At 38.6% G+C, this 20,962-nt stretch overlaps 1 protein-coding gene across 1 annotated transcript in view; it reads right to left on the reverse strand.

Moving 5' to 3' along the window:
• ADAMTSL3 (ADAMTS like 3) overlaps positions 1-20,962 on the reverse strand; it is a 374,428-nt gene that overhangs the window by 246,935 nt on the left and 106,531 nt on the right. Inside the window, exon 4 of the mRNA XM_061179848.1 lies at positions 7,225-7,352. Within this exon, the coding sequence (XP_061035831.1) occupies positions 7,225-7,352 (128 nt within the window). The remainder of the gene's footprint in view (positions 1-7,224; positions 7,353-20,962) is intronic.

The following is a 20,962-nucleotide window of genomic DNA, read 5'->3' on the forward strand; positions in this document are numbered from 1 at the left end:
CTTTCCAAGGTCAACTATGTGTTGTTAACAACCAAAAGGAGAAAAAGGATGCTTTAGGCAGAAATAAGAGCATTGGCAAAAGATGTGAAGTGATAGGTGAGAACACATTCACTTATTTACTCATTCAATTAACAATGTGTGGGTCCTAATCATATGTTAGATGTTAGACCTTAGAGTGGTGAAGTACATGTCCCTTCCCTAAAAGGAGTATAATAATAAGAAGCACAAAAGAGGAACATCAAATTTAGACCAAGATGTCAAGACAGGTTTCCTAAATGAGGATGACCTTGAAGAATAAGTAAGAATTAACCAGATATCACACTAAAAAAAGACACAAAAGTATATGTGATAAGATGCAGATGATTAAGACAATAGGTGCACAAAGAAGGGCCAGGATTAAAATGAAGGAAAGAAGGTAAGGTAACAAATACACCACAGCAGCATTTTGAAACATCATTAGAAAATAAATCAGAGAAAAATTCAAGCGGCAAGGATCTTGAAAAGCACTCTTAAACACACAGGAAAATAAACAACAGATGAAAGTGACTAGAGTAGAAGTAGAAGACAAACCAATAACAAGTGTTCATGAAGAAGAGGACAGAACAAAGAGGCAAGAACCAACAGTAAATGATACAATAGAAGAAAATTTTTTCTACAATAAAGAAAGATCTAAATCTGTACAACAAAAGTGGCCACCATGTGCCAAGGAAAAATCAATGAAAAGAGACTGATAGCTAGATGCAACATTGTAAAACTCCTGAGGGAAAAATACAGCCTTCTATAGGCAGCCAGGCAGAACAAATAGGGTATCTACCAAAGAAGACAAAAAAATTAAGCCAGCTTGAGAGGTCTGTGAGCAACACTGTATACCAAACTTTATGGAAAAAGAACTTCTGAGTCTTGAGAGGGAAAATTTGTGTCTCGGGAATTTTATACCCAAATAAGCCATTCACTGTGTATGTGTGAAGTCAAGAGAAAGACATTTTCAGATATATTATATAAGGACTCATAAAGTATAAGACCCACAACTTCTTCCTGAAATTAAGAAGGCTATAAAGTCTTGCTGCTTGAAGTGTGGTCCATGGACAAGCAGCATTGACATTACCTGGGGATTCGTTAGAAATGAAAGATCCTGGATCCCACTCCAGACCTACTGAATCAAAGTTTATATTTTAACAAGATCCCTAGGTGATTCATATGTGCATTAAAATTCCAGAAGCACAGCTCAAAACACATCCCTTCCAACAAAGTGATGATTCAGAATTAAGAACTGAAAATACTGACAATGAACACTGAAATAATGTATGCACACAAACACAATTAAGTTTCAACGATAGTTTGAAATATGATTATGAAAGAAAAGCTATAAAGGGAATAAATGGTGCCAAGAAACTGAGTATAAGATCCCAGATTATAATAACAAAGCCCCGGAGAGTAGGAATGAAGAAGAAAAGCATAAAATACGCATCGGCTTACAAATAGAAATCAAAAGAAACTAGCATTTTATTATTGGCATTGACAGTTATAAAGCAATTATTAAAGTATGGCTTTCAAACATCTTAAATTTAATCATCAGTAATATAAAAACAGGATATATATATATATTTCCAAATTACCAGAGGTAAAATTTCAGCAAAAAAAAAAAAGCATAAAAGAAAAGAGAGAATGAAAGATTTTAAATAGTGATGGTTAGCCAAGCACATATATTGAACGCTTTCTCCCTTATAAATGCCTAGTGAAATGATCAACAAAGTATATTAATAGCTCAACAACTCTCCATCATAGCTGGAAATTCATACAGGCTATACACAAGCCAGAAACTTCAACATGCATGCGAACAAGACTAAATTAAAGGATGGTATACAAATATATTATTCACTACACACAAAAGAGAAGGCTGCCTTTGAAGTAAGTGGAACAGATCCACAGGAGAACCCACCAATACTCACTAAATCAAATTGACAGATGATGTAGCCAGAACTCCTGGCAATCAATGCCGTGGGAGTGGCCAGTATAAGACAAAAATGTAGATGCATATAAGATCCAACTGGATAGGGGGCCATGTGAAACACTCAGTGCCCGTATGGGCTGGGGTACTCTGGAAGGGTTAAGGGAAGTGTAGGTACTACAGAGACTATCTCCAAATAAAGGAAAGCCACAAAAATTCATTAGCAGAAAGGCAATGTTCCTTCCCACAAATGCCTTCCACTGCAGCTTCTATTCATTCTCCATATTGATACAAAGCTGCAATAGATTTAAAGCAATGATTCTTACCCAAACGCAAGAAAGGCGTTTTTCCCATGGAGAGTGAGAACTGAATTAACAAAGGACTTGATAAAACCCTAATTCTAATCTAGATCCCTGATATTTGGAGATAAACACACACACACACACACACACACATATATATACATACATACACTTAAGTATACATATAAACATACTAGTAGATTTTTTAAAAATTGCTCTTATTTCTTTAATAATGATCCTATAGGATCATTTTCCTTCGAATTATCTCAGTTTTTGTTTGTCTCAAAACATCTTTATTTCACCTTCACACTCGAAGGATATTTTTGCTAGATAGAGGATTCCATTGTAATAGTTATTTTCTTTCAAGATGTTAGGTAATTTCATTATCTTCTAATGAGAAGTTAGCAGTCAACATTATCTTTGCTCCTTTGATGGTAATGTGTCTTTTCTCTCTGGCTTCTTTTAAGATTTTACCATAATGTGTTTATGCATATTTATTCTGTTTAGGGTGTGCAGAGTTTCTTGAATTTGTGGCTTGATATCTTTATAGCAATAACTTTGGGAAATTTGGGGAAATTCTTGGTTACTATCGCTTCAAATAGTACTTCTACCCTATTCTCTATCTCTCTTTTCCTTTTAGGACTCCAATTATACATGGTTTAGACCTTTTCATCTTGTTCCATATATCCCTTATTCTATGTTCTGTGTTTTCCCCCCACCCTATAATTTAGCCTGGATATTTCTATATACTCTCTTCTACTGTTTCTAACCTGCTATTATGGCCATCTATTTAGTACATAATTTTAGTTATCACTTGCTTCTATTCTCAAATTCCCATATGATTCAATTTTATGGATTCCAGTTCTCTGGTGAAATCCTGTATTCTGTCATCTATTCTCGTAAATATTTATTACAGGGTTTTTGTTTTGTTTTTTTAACACACAGGTCCAATAACTCTAGTACCTGTTTCTATCATCTCTTTTTCATCTTGCTCTTGTATCATGGTAAGATTGGCAATGTTTTATTGAATCATTGGCATGATCTATAAAAACTTGTATAATCTTGGGTTGGTGTCATCTTCCTCCAGGGTGTCTTTTTTAAAGCTTCTTGGAGGCAGTTGGAATAACAACAAATTTTATTACTCAAATTAGGGTTGAGCTAATTCAAGACTAGGTTTCAGTCTTTGTAATATCTAGTCTATTTAGGATTGGTTTTCCCTTTCTCCTAGGGTATAGTCCTTCATGGATACAAACTGATCACCTGAGATGTTTACCAGGGCTTTGAACTCAAATTTTTATGTCCCAGGACTATGAAACTGCCAATAAATCTGCTTAATTTCTCAGCCTCTTAAGCAGCTGCTTTCTGCTTGGCTTTTCTGCCTCTTACTGCTTAAAAATTGGTGAATACTAGGATTAAAAATATGGCTCAGATAAAGTCATTTTTCTGCATGTCGCTTACTTGCAGGGATCTTGCAGTCTCAAGTTCTAAGTCCATGATTATGTTTTACTCCTCAATTTCTGGTTCCCAATTACCCATCATTAGATTGTTAATATCTGTAATAGTTTTTATTACATCCAAAGTATGGTCCAAAGTGAAGTGAGACAAATAAGGGCAAAAAAGTAAATTTTTATAAAGCTACATGAATTCAATTTAAAGGCAGGTCTTTCGATCTAAGATTATGTCCTACTTTTTAATGTTAAAATGAAAAGATTCTGATTGTAATTCTTTCCTGAAAAGTCTGTGATGGTAGACCATAGGTGAGTTTTTTGTTTGTTTGTTTTTGTTTTTGTCTTTATTTGACCAAATAAAAAACTGACAACCTATATTAGTTCCAAATATGCTTTTTTTGAACAATTTACTAGTATTTGAAATCCAAAAGTGTGAGAATCAGATTCTTTACCTTCTTCTTCAACATTGGCCCATTCTGCTTTCTCCCCTGTCTATTGTCTTTTAGGCATAAAAGCTGCTTTTCATTTCCTGCTCCAGCACATTTACATATGCTGGCCTCACTATCTGGATTTTATGTCCCATAACCCTCCACCCTTCATATAACTGACTTCCTCTCAGCAGTTGGGTCTCAGCATAGACCCTCGGCACAGAGGACTTCCCTGGATAGGTGTTATCTACCCCCTTGACACAAATTTTAATTACATATGATTTGATTACATACTTGTTTATTGTTTGTCCCCCTAGATTATAAGAACCATGAGGACAGGCTCTGTGTTAGTTTAACTCACAGTTGTTAAACTCCTTACCCACACCAAGGCATAAAAAGCATCTTGGAGCTGGAGACTTAGATAGTATAAGGATTTCTGAAGATTTCTTTGAGAAATCTATGCTATGATCCTACCCCTCACTCTGCTTCAACAGAAAGAGAAGGGATGAGGGCTTCAATCTGCTAACCCCCAATTGAGAGGACGAAATTTTAGGGACACCAGCTGACACGTGCCTCTTGCAGTTGGTTGGTGTCTAATCTACACCTGAGAAATTTAAGGGCTGAGAGCTCAGCTGCAGTGGGCTGTGTAAGCAGAGCAGGTGTTGCTGCATTGGCTCCTAGAACTGGGGAGTTTGTTTAGCAAAGTTCACAGGAGGGTTTCCAGTGAACCAGATGTGGGCCGCATGCAAGAGAGCCAGCATGGGATTGTCCTAGGAACGAACATACCAAGACAGCCGCTGAGGGGGTGAGTAGACATAAACAGGAAGAAGCTGGGAGTATGCCTCGGTGTCCAAAATTAGGAAAGACCAATGTTACCATGTCAGAGGATTGCGAATACCACATCGTAAGCGAATTGCAGGCAAGGATCCCAAGGGACTGGGGGGAAGGAGGAGACACTGTCTCAGAAAGATCCATCAAAGTGCTCACAATAGATGAAGCTGGCTTTAAACACCTAAACCAGAGAACATCAATACCTGGTCACTAAAGTCAAGGCAGAACTCCCCTCCTCCTTCTCCTCTCCTCTTGCCCAAATCTCCTTTTCTGAGTAAGTACAGAGAGGGTAGAAGAGGCTGAGCAGTAGCCTTCCTACCCCAAAGGCTTTCCAGTAGCAGCCAACCCCGGTTAGGAAACAGAAGACACAAATGCACACACACACTGAGATAGATCACTTGGCAAAGTCATATTCTAGGCAAAATCAAAGTAATTTTTTAAATTAATAAAATAACAGACATGGAAGCATTTTCGTTGTATGACAACAAGATGAAAGTGGCCATTAATGGTCCTTAATATTGATATATTCCTCTAAATCTTTTTAACAGATACAAGTTCATACCATCTTTTTTTAAATTTTGCCTTTATCTCTTTTGCCAGTGGATAAGTAGAATTTATGGAATTTTTGCTGTTTAAGTGATGCTTGATGCTGAATAAGGAACATTTATACCGGTGATTCAAACAGAACCTTGACTGAGCTCAAAATTTTGAGCTTAAGTAGTCTCATCCCTTCTATTACTCCTAATAATTACCTTGCCATTTATCACAGGATATGGATTTTTATATTTTGAGGGCAGGGCATGAGGGATGAATGTCAAGGAATCATAAAATGCTCTAATATGAGGGGTTTGGCTTTTATATTTAGTTGGCGACTGGGGAGGTACATACCATAAAGAAAAGACAAACACAAATAAACCCCACTCTTTTCCCACCTGAACCCTACCATTCATTGCAAATTATTCAGATCCCTCAGATTTGGATTGAGATGCCAAAATCTCACCTTCCCATGCCAGTCTCCATGCTGGAAACCTCTCCCTCAAATGACTGACCAGCGGTGGGTAAGAACTTGCTCCCTACCTAAGAAGACCCTCCCTGACCCTTGCCCACAGGAGCACAGGCCCCCTATTACAAGCCTCACCAGGATAAATACATCCCAGTACAACGCAACATCCCTATGGTATGACACACTTAGAGGGCATTTATTTCCTCACCAAGGTAACAACACAGAAGAAGCAGCTATACCACTTTGGTCATTGTGAGACTAATCCCCGGACTCAGTTCTGCCACCATTTACTTAGGGTTCCAAGCTCTGAGTCAGAACTTGCCCTAAGATAATGACACCAACACTAACTCCAGCAGCCTTCCCATGCTTTCCTGGAGTGGACTCAGAGTCCTCCTTCTCAAAGGCCATGTCTACAGTCTCACATCTGCCCTGCTCTGTGCTGTCTCAAGGAAATGAGAATGTACGTGGTCACTGTTTAACATGCCATAAAACAGTGACCTTGATGGAATCCAGAGCATTTTTGCTCTATACCTTACACATTCAGGGAACGTCCATTCCCTCTTTCACTGGACAACATCCCCAAACTGAAGTTGGCTGCCATGATCTTGGAGTCTTCTTTTGTCCAGAACCAGCATATCCGGTTCCATCCACTTGGGGTTCTGTCTTACCTGAGAGCTCAGGTAAAAATCCTTGGCTAGGATTGACACTACCCCGTGAAGAATTACCTCAAATTGTCTCAAGAGCAATGATAACTGTGGGTTTCTTACAATGTATGTTTATTTTTTAAGAAGCTGATCTTACATTTTAACAAATGTTGCTTAACATAAACATTTCTAAGATAGGAGCACAGACCTTGCATTACCTTCTTAATCAATGGGTTGCTCAGAGAAAGTGAACCGAAAGTGATTAAAATGGCAACAACTCAAGGGTGGAACACAGAAGACTTGACCTCTTACCCCAAGTCTCAACAACTTTGGGCCAGTGACTTATCATGCCAGCCTCCCCTCCCTTAAATCCCAAAGTGTGTAGTGCCCCAGCTGCTGCGAGCTGGGAGTCTCATGTGGAGGGGTATGGCCACACTCATGAAAATGCGGCCATTACTATTTAAATATGGTAACTTGAGGTAACTTAAATATGGTAACTTGGTAACTTACACCACCATCATGGTACCTTCCAAAGCCAAGAAGCCCAGTTTTCTTCCCAACCTTACCCATCCAAAGGCGCTGACACCCCACAGAGAAGAACAGGAAGAGCCACCACTTACCTGCCAGTCAAACATCTCCGCAGAGAATAAGACGCTCCTCCCCCACAAGTCCGGGAGCAGTCACTCCAGTCACCCCAAGCATCCCAGTTGCTATCTTTGTCTTCATCCGAACGAGTGTTTCTTGAAGTCTGTAAAGTGAAAAAACGCAATAAATTATAGACAAAATGCTAGAAATATCCCAAAAGCTTTCCCAGTTTTTCCAGAGTCTTACTCTAAGCTGTTCACAAAGACTAAAGTTGCCTAAAAATGCGTTGTTTTGGAATGGCTACATTAAAACACACACACACACACTAGATAGTTTTATATGGAAACTTGTGACACATGAGTACCTTTCCACCTTACGAAGGTTTTATCCAGATGGCTTCCAAGCTCAGTTTTAAATTTGAAATTTTATCATTCCAAAATTTAAATAAATTGGCTAAATATAAATAATATTTATTATTATTATTTTGTTTTTATAACTTACATAGCAGGGTCCCAGCTTGTACCTAAGAAATTCTCTCCATTGTCTGTCATATAGACTGGTGCTTACTCCAAAGAAACCTTTTTGCATGAGGATTTGTGGAACCTCCTGAGAGAGGCTTCACCCCAAGAAAACAAAGTAGATAAAGCTTCAGGGTCCAAGAAAATAGAGAAAGTTCAATTATGAATGCTGTTTGGATTAATTTGTCTTCTGGACTTGCCACCATTGACTAATATCAAGATACTCTAAAGAAAAGAGAACAGGGGGAGTTAAAATTTTTTAAATATATAGATAGATATAGATATGAAAAGAAATGATGTACAAAACATTACGAAGAGGCCTAAAGTAGACTCGAATAAATGGAGAAACACATAGTCCTAAATAGCTGGACTCAATACTGTAAAATGTTAATTCTCTCCAAATTAATCTATAAATTTATGGTAACTCCAATCAAAATCCCAAAGGGGATTTTTTTAGACCCTAACAAAATGATTCTAAAGTTCATCTGGTGGAGCAAATGTCTACAAGAGCCAAGAAAAAACTGTACAAGAAGGGAAATTAGAGGGAAATTGCCTCAATTCAAACAGTATAGAATTGGCATAGCAATAAGCATTCAGATTTATTAAGGTTAGAAAAAGAAGAGTCCAGAAACAGACCCAAGTATAAGGACATAACATAGAACCACAAGTCGGTGTGATGAATGGTTTAAAAGAAAATAATAGATAACTTCTTCACAAAAGACACCAAAATGAATTCAGATATACTCCAGAAATTAATATTTTAAATGCGGAACCCATAAAATACTAAAAAAGCTATAGATTAAAAGTCATACAGGCTTGATGTAGCAAAGAGTGTCCTAGATGTGTCAACAAAGGTAGAAACCCCAAAGCAAAAGACTGATAGATTGAATTACATTAAAATAAAAACACACATAGCATTTTCTCTCTCTTCACCTATAGATAAAGGAATAAGTGCATGAACATCCACACGAAAATGCTGTAGTAAAAGTACAAGTATGTGGGCTGGAAGAAAACCCACCAAATTGCCTCTAAGGATGGAGGGAGCAGGACTCGGCGTGCACGCTGTTGGGGAAGGACACAAGAGGAATGCCAACGGAACGCTTTATTCCCCTCCCAGCCCTCCCCCAAAAGATCTGAAGCAACTATGACAGAACATTCAACTCGATGAAGCCAGGTGGTGCTATAATAGATGTTAGTTTTACCTGAACTTTTATGGATTTTGAAATTTCTTTTAAAACATACTTTGAGGGGGCTTCCCTGGTGGCGCAGTGGTTAAGAATCCACCTGCCAATGCAGGCGACACGGGTTCGAGCCCTGGTCCAGGAAGATCCCACATGCCACGGAGCAACTAAGCCCATGTGCCACAGCTACTGAGCCTGCGAGCCACAACTACTGAGCCCGTGTGCCACAATTACTGAAGCCCAGGTGCCTAGAGCCCGTGCTCCACAACAAATAGAAGCTACCACAATGAGAAGCCTGGGCACTGCAACAAAGAGTAGCCCCCGCTCACCGCAACTAGAGAAAGCCCGCGCACAGCAACAAAGACCCAACGCAGCCAAAAAAAAACAAAAACAAAAAAAAACACTTTGAGGGTAAAAGGCAATCATTAGAGAAGAATGTAAGCCTATATCATATTTAATACAGGTAAATGTGTACATGCCTAGGGAAATGAGTAAGAGGTTAATTAAAATGTTAGCAGTGGCTACTTCCAGGTGCTAGGAAATTTATAATTCTTTTGCTCTTTTGTCTCTGAATTTTAAGTTTTTTTTTTTAAGCCAACACTTCAATATTTTAATTGAAAACAAGCAAGGAAACAAACAAAACCACATCCTGTTGACATACAGAAAAGCTCAAGTCAGACAGGACTTAATAGGTGAGTTCTAAGTTGGAAACCAGGAGAGTTTATGAAGGAAACCCTGACATACTAATAAACCGAAGCATGGGACTCAGCTAGATATTGCACAGATTTCCTTAAGCCCTTAGGCCAAGTTACCTCATCCAACCAAAAAAAAAAAAAAATTAAATTAAGAGAGGGATCTGTAGAAAGGACCTTCAAATGTGAAATGAATAAATAATGACTGGAAGCAAGGAGGAGATTTTCCAATAATTTTCACCCACATCTCACCGGTCAGTGGGTTTCCTGGCTTCTTACCAAGCTACCTATTTATAGCACAGTAAGCAGCCCTACTGGAGGCAATATTTCAGCAACAGTCAAGGGAAAGGAAAGAATAAATACCTGGCAACTGATCAAGTCTGTCATCGGGAATAAGGGCTAATTAAACCCATACTATTTACTGTTCTAATTAGACCACTGTTCAGTTCGATTTTCTACACTAAACGTCACCAAACAGAACTGTGTCCTGTCTATAATTTAATATAAAATAAAGTTTTAATTCATAAAAAATACAATAAGCAGTTTAATACACTCATCTGGGCTTTTAGGTTGGTGAGTCCAAATCATTTAGGTAAACGTTTAAAATATACACAGCTGAAATTGATTTTTCATTTTGTCACTCGATATACTGATAGGTTGAATGTGAAAAGTTGAAAACCATCATCATATATATTTTAAAATGAAAGTTGAGAGTTCTTTGAAATATTGTTTTAATTTGTTTTTATTCCCACTATCCCATCTGTTCAGTTTATAGTTAGAGTCAGGTTTCTTTCCATAACTTCTCCACCTTTACTTACAAAAAAAAAAAAAAAAAGAATCTTGATTCTAAAATAACCAAAATAGGCAAGTTATAAATGCAGGCATTTGGTTTCTTTGGTTGAATCAGTAAGATATTTTTCCCCTAAGAAAACAGAGAGAAACTGACATCTCAAGAGGGATCCTTGAGTTTTTCTCCTCTCCTTGGCCATGAAGATGGTCAGATTTTGCTTTGAAACCCCACTGCTATTTCCTACCAGCCAGTCCTCCTGCCCTTCTCATCATTCTTCATTTTCCAAAGAGTAGCAATAATATCCCCAATTTCTACCCAGTTCTCATCTCTTCCCTTTGATGCCAGCAGCATGATGATAACACAAACGTTCAGGAAAAAAAAAAAAATCTCATTGGAGCTGAGCAAAGAGTCCCCAGGGTCAGTTCTGAACATTTATATTTGTATATTCTTCTTTATAGCGACACAGAACCTGCTTCCCTGGAACTTACATCCTCTAGAGCAGTGGACGCTGAGTCTCCATCCTCTTCTACAGAAGAAACCTTTTCAAACTTTCTTCAATTGTCCCGGCTCTCTCCCGAATATCTCCTCTCTCTGCGCACTCTGCAGTCTGCACATTTTTTATTTTAAAATGTAGCATCCAGAACATAACAATGTATATGAGAATAATAGACTACATAGTGTCCCTATTACCCAGGTTTCTTTGGATGAAATCTAAGTTTCCATCTCTCTTTCTTCCCTCCTCTCCTCTTCCTCCCTTCTTCCCTTCCTTCATTCCTTCCTTCCTCCCTTCCTTCCTTCCTTCCTCCCTTCCTACCTTTTTAGTCACACCATTTATTGGATCTCATGATGGAGGCAGTATCACATAATGGTTAAAAGTTGTGTGACTCTGGATAAGTTTCTTAACCTTTCTAAAACTCATCTATAAAATGGAGATGATATTTTTACTCCAACAGGATTTAAGTAAAATGCCATCTATAGAATGAATCACACAGCATCTCAGTAAATGTCTCAATAAGCATAAGGTATCTTTCTTCAAAATAATGTCTTTTTCCAAACAATGACAGGAGAGCCAGCTCTCTTCCATTTTTACTTAGGCAAGGCTTCACATTAATCACTACTGAATTTCCTCTTGTTGGTTTTGGCCCAGAATACCAGCCTGCTGAGATCTGTTTGCACCCTGATCCTGTCACCCCATCTACAAGCCACTTTGCTCAGCTTTGCAGCTTCCATGCTCCACCCAAGTCCCTGATAAACATACTGGACACAGCTCCCTAATCTTACAGAATTCCATATGCACATTTCTGCTTTTTTAAAATAGTAAGTGGACCCTAATGCCAAGTAAGCAGCCAACTAATCAGACTTGGAATCAGTGAACACAGTTTAATGTTACAATAAAAATATGAAATAAAAACCAATCACCATCACCAAGTGTTAGGAGGCAGAAAGAGTGGTGGGGTGGGAAGAAACCAGCCATTAGGAGGAACTGGATCAGGGACCGTAGGGTGGGGTCTATAGTCTTGGGCTGCATGGTGGTGGTGAGTCTCCCGAGAGAAGAGATATTGTATTTAGCAGCCCCACTTTGGCCAGCCCCAACTCTGAAACCTAGTGACAATAAAATATGGTTGACTGATATCAGCCCCATGTTTGACCTGATGGTCACCCTGCAGAGGCAACTTCTATGTTTGTAAGTTGGGTACCACTAATTCCCAATTCCTTCTTTTCAGACATCCTCATGAGCTGTCTTAAGTAATGATTTAAACTCCAAGTTATTAATATTTTATAAGGTAAGTTGTTATCTGAACCCTATCTATAGACTTCTTCCCCCAAGTCTGAGTCAACCGACATCCTATCACTCAGTGACCCCGTTCTGGGCCAGACTCTGAAGTGGGCATGGAGAAGGAACTGAAGAATCTGGCCCCGCACAAAGCAGCGACCATGTCTGTACAGAGTGAGCACCCTTGCCAATAAGTTTCCTACATTCTTTCTAACCTTCTCAACAAACCCTTGAGGTGGATATTACCAATCCCCGTTTTATAGCTGAACAACTGTAGCTTCCAGAATGACGTGTCCAAGGTGTGGGGGAGCCCGGGCAGAACCCCTTCCTGTCTGACCCAGACAAGGCCTGCCTTTTGCTCATGGATGCTCCTCCCCTGCCCTTGTGGACCAGGAATCCAGTCAAGTGCAGCAGCCAACCTATCATCACTCGTAGCTAGCATTTCACATCTTGGATCGAATACAGCTGCTGCTGTGATTCACTTGACCGCAACATTCTTTTGATATCTCAATGAAGTCGTTTTACTTTTTTTCCCTCTCTATATTGCAAGCAGAACTACACTTCTGTTTTTCAAAAAATATTTGATTTTATCTAAGTTATTCCACGAGGAATACGCGTTCTTGACCGACATTCACAGACTGGGATGCATTTGTTAGTTTTCTCACACAAACGTACACCAACGGCTTGCAAAGTTCAAGGCTCGGGGAAGATGAGCCTGGATCAGGCCCTCAAGACAGTGAGTAGCAGGTGAGAGAGGCTGAAGGGTTGGGCAGAATCAGCCCTCAGTCACTGAGAGCAACAGACACAAGGACACAGAGCAAGGAGATGCTGAAACAGAAGCAATTTCTACCTCGGTTAGGAATGCCGGGGCACATACTTTCCAGGGAACACACTAATTCTGCTGGAAGCACCTGGCAGAGCCTCACAGGTCCCCATCAGCTTCTCCATGTAATGGGATTGCAAGTGCATTCTTAGTTTTGATTCTTCTTTATTTTCTAATTGTAATGGAATTACAACACTTTCCTATTTTCTTCCTTTTGCTCATCTATATTTCCCAGTTTTATACGATGAACATGTATACTTTATGCAATAAAACACCGAATAAAAGTTCTTTTTATAAGGGGTGGGGGGAACACTAAAGAGGAACCTTATGAAAATATATCCAAAGAGGTAAAATGCACTTTGTGCTGTTTGGTTAAAACTATCAGGCTTAAAGATCTCTTAGGAAGTCATATTTTCCTAAGTAAAGTTCTAGCTAGGGAGTATTTTGGATGAAAAATTCAGAAAAGATATTGTTTACTCATTATATAATAGGACTGGTAGAAGCCAAAAATATTGTAGGAATAAGTGTGCTCACATTCTCATAAAGACTCGAGGACTTCTTGCCTTCTTGGATCCCCATGCATAAATCAAATCATAAAATATTTCCCTGACAGCTCTTAAATCTGTGACTTATAATGAACAGCACAGCTCTACCAGTCTTGCAAAAACGTTAGCAATTAAACACAGATTTCACATATAAGGTCACTTATCGGAAATGCTATATTAACAGGTCCATATTAAAAACAGCTCAAAATAAAATAGGTTCCACTGGGATGTCACTTCCCAGACATCAAATAAAGGTTTATTCCAGCATTACCACAAAGGTTATTTAAGGAAATGACAAACAACCCAGATTTTAACAGTAAATACATTCTTTCAGGTCAATACTACCTTAAGATCTTTAACAACAAATTTTTTTCAATATGAATTAGGTAAATGACATAAAATGTCACTGAAGCTGTCACAGAGACTCAACAACTCAGTGCAGCCAGAATACCTAAAACACTAACATAGCTAAAGCTATGTGTTAGGCATACAACTCTGTCTTCTTGGTCCATTCTATCCTCTACTGGAAGGTACATATATCCACACATCATTACCCTGATGGTCAATGACCACTTGCTAGGATTTGGTCTACCCTTTCCTAGCCAATGTGTTACCTATTATTTTACCACCTTCTTAAAGCCCTTCACTGATTCCTCAGGACACATGTTCTGTACGTCCAGGCTCTCCATGACCTGCTCTGCCTCATCCTCCAGCTCTATTCCCTGCAGCTCAGGCTCACACTGCATCCCATATTCCAAGCACACGATATTTCTCATTATTCCCCAAACACAAACACGTTTGCTAAGTCCTGCTTCCTTTGGCAAACCCCAAAACAACACCAAGACCCTCCTCTTGGAGCAGCTCTATTTGCAGGTGACCAGTGAGTGAAGATACAGAAGTAACAAGCCCTGCTTCCCTGAGGCTGAGGTCAGTATAGTCCAGGATTGCTTCTGAGAAAGCATCCTGCTCCCTGGATTTTTCCTGCCAGCCCCACTACATAGGAGGCTGGTCCCAGTTCTGGGATCCCTGACCTCCTTAAGTCTCCTCCCCTAGTTAGCCAGGCATAGACTGACCTGGTTATGTACTCCTGGTTATGTACTCCAGTCACCCTGGCTCTCAGATTCCTGGATTAGAGATTGATTCCGCCTATTGTTCTAGTGAAAGAAAAAAAATCTCCCACAAATGTTATGAAGAGGTTCCAAATCATGGCAACCAAGTCTTCTCCACATCAAGATGAAGGAACACCAACTAAACACTCCAGACTTCTGAGAGTGAGACAGGCTTTCTGTATACAGCAATCCAGTACATCATATTAGGTCGGAGAACTAGGTCCCAGGGGGAAAGAGGGCAGATTCAGATGGGGATAATTTGAGAAGCATTTTAAAAACACACTTTGCTGTACAGCAGAAATTAATACAACATTGTAAATCAACTATACCTCAATTTTAAAAAAACCCACACACACTCTTTACTAAGATGAGAACATGGTACAGGGAAACCACAGGGCTGGTGCAACACACCGGGGCTGGTACCAGGCAGGCCCTGTGAATCAGACAATTCACATTATCTGCCTGGGCCTTGTCTGCAAGATGCAGCGAGGGCAGGCAGAGGCTGTAGGTAAAGGGCTGGTTGACAGAAGCTAAGGCCTTTGGTCAAGAATTACAGCCCACAGCAGCCTCACCAAGTGGGAGCTGGGGAAACAAATACACTTCTCTCCTCCCTCTCTCCAATCCCCTGCAGTGCTCACCATTAGCCAAACCCGACCAGGAGCCAGAGGGCAAGGGAGACCACTGATGCAGTCCGTACAGGTCAGCCCCCCCGGGTGGGGCCAGCACAGGGTGGGGAGCGGTGGAGAGTGGATCTGGAGAACAAAGGGAAGCTTTCCGACGCAGCAATTTATTGACTTGCTGGAATATTTTTGAGCAGAGGAGTGACTTCGGCAAACTGTATTTTGGAAAAATTACTCTGGCAGGAGTGTGGGGAAAGATTGAGGGAGGAGAGTGCAGAGCTGGAAGGCCACTGTATAGGACAGGCAAGAAACAAGAGCCCAGGCTAGACACTGCCAGTGCCTGGAAGACGAGGACATAGACTTGTGGGGTTTTGTTGTTGTTGTTTATTTGTTCAATTTTTTTTATTGAGACATAATTCACACGTTAACATTACATTAGTTTCAGGTGTACAACGTAATGATTCGTTATTTGCACACATTGAGAAATGATCACCATAAGTCTAGTTAACATCCATCACCATACATGGTTACATTTTTTTTTTTTTCTTGTGAGGAAAACTTTTAGACCTACTCTTTCAGACATGAGGTTTTAAGGAGCTAGAACCAATAGGACCTGGGTGCTGACCAGATGCAGGGAGAAAGGAGGCGCTAGGATGACTCTTGGGCTTCCGGATTAAGTGACTTGTGGGAGATGTTCATCTCAGCCTCACAGCCATCCTCAGCGCCACCCTTGAGGTGAGATGCTCAGTGCCCTTGGGTACAGAATGCGAGCAGTGCCTAGATTACAGCTAAGATAAAGGGAGCATACTGGTGGTCCCAGGAGGAATCTGGCCTGTGGGTCTGATTCATCTAACTATAATTGTATGGTTTACCAAAAAAAAGGAATTATTTGTTAATGTTTAAAGATATAGAGATTTCACATAAAAATCTAGATTTCTGACTTCTTGGGAAAAGGAAAGAGGAAATCAATATAGGTGCCACATCCCAACATGGTAATAACTCAAACTAAGGGTGGCCACACAGTTTTGAAGGGGCATATGCCCTCCAATTTGTACAGTCTCTATCCAGCCACTATGAGAATTCACAGTATCTGCCTGACCCCCAGGGGTCCAACTGGGAGCTTGCTGGTGATGAATGACTGTTGGTTTGAAGGTAATCAAGAGACATGTGTATTTGTACTGATGTCAGATTATTCAGTCTTGCTACAGAACATCATGTTCTAAAGAGTAAGAAACATACACACAAGTAACAAAAATAAAGCAAAACAGGATGCTTTGTTGTCTTCACTGGACACTGAGTTCAGCCATGTGCACACAGAAGCAGAGTTTAAGAAGTTATTCCACAGTGCTCAGTGTCTAAACTCTACTCCCTTTGCACCCCTGGGCTTCGTCTCTGGGGTATTTCAGATATAAAATATTAGTGTATTTAAGAAGCTCAAATAAAAATTCCCAAAGCATAGACAAATCATATTCTAGAACACGCCTGTGCTATCACTAACACACAGATCGTCACTGTCCCCAGGGAGCCCATCCCAGGAATTACACAGACCACCTCTGTACAGCACCCCCCGACAATCCTATATTAAGGATGAGAACATCTAGGTTACTTTTTTTCCATTAGTGCAATGTTCCTGGCTACTAGACAAGTTAGGAAACAACCACAGCCTCCAATTGTAGCAAGAGGCATAAATAAAAGTGACCTAATACAATTGGGTTTAGTTTAGTTTTGTTTTGACTGTATTTTTTTGTTAAAAAGAAATTCCTAAATACAAAGCTACTTTACATGAAGACATACTTAATAGGATATTATCGATGATACTTTGGTAAGTCATCATGAAGCATGTACAGCACAACATCAGGTAAGACTGAATAGAAAGGAGAAGCAAATGTTGCCAAATATAAAAGTCTGACGGAGAGTAATGGTAGGCTGGGTAATATGGACCAACCATCCCACTAAGAACAACTAGAAAAGCAAAAATATCCTCCATAAATGAAATAAAGACGTTTTCAGACAAACAAAAATAGAGAGAATTCACCATAGGCAGACCAGTCCTAAAGGAAATACTAAAAGGCGTTTTTAGGGTTAAAGGAAGCTTGGAGATACGGAAAGAAATGAAGAGCAAAAAATAAAATGGTAAAGAAGAATGTGGGTAATTCTAAATAAAGAGCAACTATATAAAACAGCAATTATCGTGGCTTGTGGAGTTTAAAATATTTATATGGCATTAATATATCTGACAACAAAGGCATGTGAATCAGAAGAGTGATAAATGACATTAAAGTACCCTAAGATCCTTGTATCACCTAGGAAGAGGATAAAAGGACCAATTAATATTTGACTTTGATAAGTCAAGAATACATGTTTTGCTAAAATAGAATTACCATATGATCCAGCAATCCCATTCCTGGGCATATACCCAGACAAAATTACAATTCAAAAAGATACATGCACCCCTATGTTCATAGCAGCACTCTTCACAATAGCCAAAACATGGAAACAATCTAAATGTCCATCGACAGATGAATGGATAAAGAAGATGTGGTACATATATACAATGGAATACTACTCAGCCATAAAAAAGAATGAAATAATGCCATTTGCAGCAACATGGATTGACCTAGAGATTATCATACTAAGTGAAGTAAATCAGAAAGAGAAAGACAAATACCATATGATATCACCTACATGTGGAATCTAAAATATGGCACAAATGAACCTATCTATGAAACAGAAACAGACTCAGACATGGAGAACAGACTTGTGGTTGCCAGTGGTTGGGGGGAAGAGAAGGATTGGGAGTTTGGGAATAGTAGATGCAAACTGTTACATATAGGATGGATAAACAACAAGGTCCTACTGTATATACAGGGAACTATATTCAATATCCTGTGATAAACCATAATGGAAAAGAATATAAAAATAAGAATGTCTATTTGTGTATAACTGAGTGACTTTGCTGTACTGCAGAGATTGGCATAGCATTGTAAATCAACTACACTTCAATAAAAAAAATTTTAAAAAAAAAGAATACATATTTTGATCTCTAGTGTTACCACTAAAAGAATAGAAAAGAGTGTACACTTCCAAATGAATAGGTGGGAAAATATACAATAAGGACACATATTCAATCAATCCAACAGAAAGCAAAAATGAAGAGGGAAATAACATAGAAATGATGGATAAATTTTAAAAGCACATAGTAAAATGAAAGATTTAAATGCAAATATAACAATAATTGCATTAAACCCAAATAGAATAAATTCACCAACTAAAAGACAAAGATTATCAGGATGAATTTTGAAAATTCAATTATATTCTGTTTAAAAGAGACATTCCTTAAATATAAAGACCACAAAGATTGAAAATAAAAAATTGAAAAAAAATGATACCATAAGACTACTAACCAAAATAAATCTAGTTTAGTTGCACTAAAGTAGACTTAAAGATGAAGAGACAAATAGAGACGCTTTATGATGTTGGAAGTTTGAATTCACCAGGATGGAACAAAAATTCTAAAAGTGGATGTACCTTATAACATCACCTCAAAATATATAAAGCAAAAACTGACAGAACTATAAGAAGAAAGAGAAAATTCCACAATCATGGTGGGAAGTTTTAACACATTAACTTACCAAAGAGATGAAAAATCAGTAAGCATATAGGGTATTGAAACAATTCAATTACAAATAGAATGAATACGCATGTATAGAAACCTATAACCAACCACTACAGACTATATACTCTTTGTATTTATAAAACATTTGTAAAAATCGATCATAAGCTGGGCCATATAGTGAATCTTAAGAGTTCAAAGGATTGAAATCGTACAAGTATTTTCTTTGCCCACAAATCAAATAAGCTAAATGTCAATAAAAAACTAAAAAATTTCTAAATAATCAGAAATTAAGAGATATTCTTTTCTTATTATTTTTAAAGAGCTTTATCGACATATAATTATATATCATAAAATTCATCTAAAGTGCACAGTTCAATGGTTTTTAGTATATAGAGCTATGCACCCAAATCATTTGTTGAAAAGACTATTCTTTAATTGTTTTGATACCCTTATCAAAAATCAGTTGACCATAAACATGAGGGCTTATTTCTGAGCTCTCAATTCTATTCCATTGATCTATATGTTCATCCTCATGCCACCATCACACTGTTTTCATTACTATAGCTTTGTAGTAAGGTTTGAAATCCGGAAGTGAGTCCTCCAACTTTGTTCTGCCATTTCAAGATTGTTTTGATATTCTAGGTCCCTTGTATTTCCATATGAATTTTAGGATCAGCTTGTCAATTTCTGCAAAAAACCCAGCTGGGCTTTTTTAATTGAGTTATAATTAACATACAATATTAATTTAGTTTCAGGTATACAACACAGTGATTCAATATTTTTATACATTATGAAATGATCACTGCAATAAGACCAGTTACCATCCATCACTATACAAAGTTGTTAAAATATTATTGATTATATTCCCTATGTGTACATTATATCTCCATGACTTATTTATCTCATAGCTGGAAGCTTGTACCTCTTAATCCTCTTCACCTATTTCATCAGTCTCTCCCCCTCTCCCCTCTGGCAACGACCAGTTCATTCTCTGTATCTATGACACTGTCTTTGTTTTGTTTTGTTTGTTCATTTGTTTTGTTTTTTAGTGTCCACATATAAGTGAAATCATACAGTATTTATCTTTCTCTGTCTGACTTATTTCACTTAGCATAAAGCCCTCCAGGCCCATCCATGTTGTCACAATGGCAAGATTTCATTCTTTTTATGGCTGAATAATATTCCATTGTATATATATATACCACATTTTCTTTATCCAGTCATCTATTGACAGACACTTAGGTTGTTTCCATATCTTAGCTATTGTAGACAGCAGTGCAATGAACATGGGAGTACTTATATCTTTTCAAATTAGTATTTTCATTTTCTTTGAATAAATATTTAGAAGTGGAATTGCCGGATTGTATGGTAGTTATATTTTTAGTTTTTTGAGGACCTCCATGCTGTTTTTCATAATTTGCTGCACCAATTTACATTCCCACCAACAGTGCACAGGGTTCCCTTTTTCTCCACATTCTCACCAACACTTGTTGTCCCTTGTCTTTTTGATAATAGCCATTCTGACAGGTGTGTGGTGATTATCTCATGATAGTTTTCATTTCCCTGATGATTAGTGATGTTGCGCATCTTTTCATGTACCTGTTGACCATCTGTATGTCTTCTTCAGAAAAATGTCTATTCAAGTCCTCTGCCCATTTTTTTTAACATCTTTATTGGAGTATAACTGTCTTACAATGTTGTGTTAGTCTCTGCTGTATAACAAAGTGAATCAGCTATATGTATACATATATCCCCATATCCCCTCCCTCTTGCATCTCCCTTCCACCCTCCCTATCCCACCCCTCTAGGTGGACACAGAGCACTGAGCTGATCTCCCTGTGCGATGCAGCTGCTTCCCACTAGCTATCTATTTTACATTTGGTAGTGTATATATGTCAATGCTACTCTCTCACTTTGTCCCAGCTTACCCTTCCCCTTCCCCATGTCCTCAAGTCCATTCTCTACGTCTGCATCTTTATTCCTGTCCTGCCCCTAGGTTCATCAGAACCTTTTTTTTTTTTAGATTCCATATATATGTGTTAGTGTACGGTACCTGTTTTTCTCTTTCTGACTTACTTCACTCTGTATGAGACTCTAGGTCCATC

The sequence above is a fragment of the Eubalaena glacialis genome, chromosome 2 (assembly GCF_028564815.1).
Source record: "Eubalaena glacialis isolate mEubGla1 chromosome 2, mEubGla1.1.hap2.+ XY, whole genome shotgun sequence".
In the NCBI taxonomy this organism is placed as follows: domain Eukaryota; kingdom Metazoa; phylum Chordata; class Mammalia; order Artiodactyla; family Balaenidae; genus Eubalaena; species Eubalaena glacialis.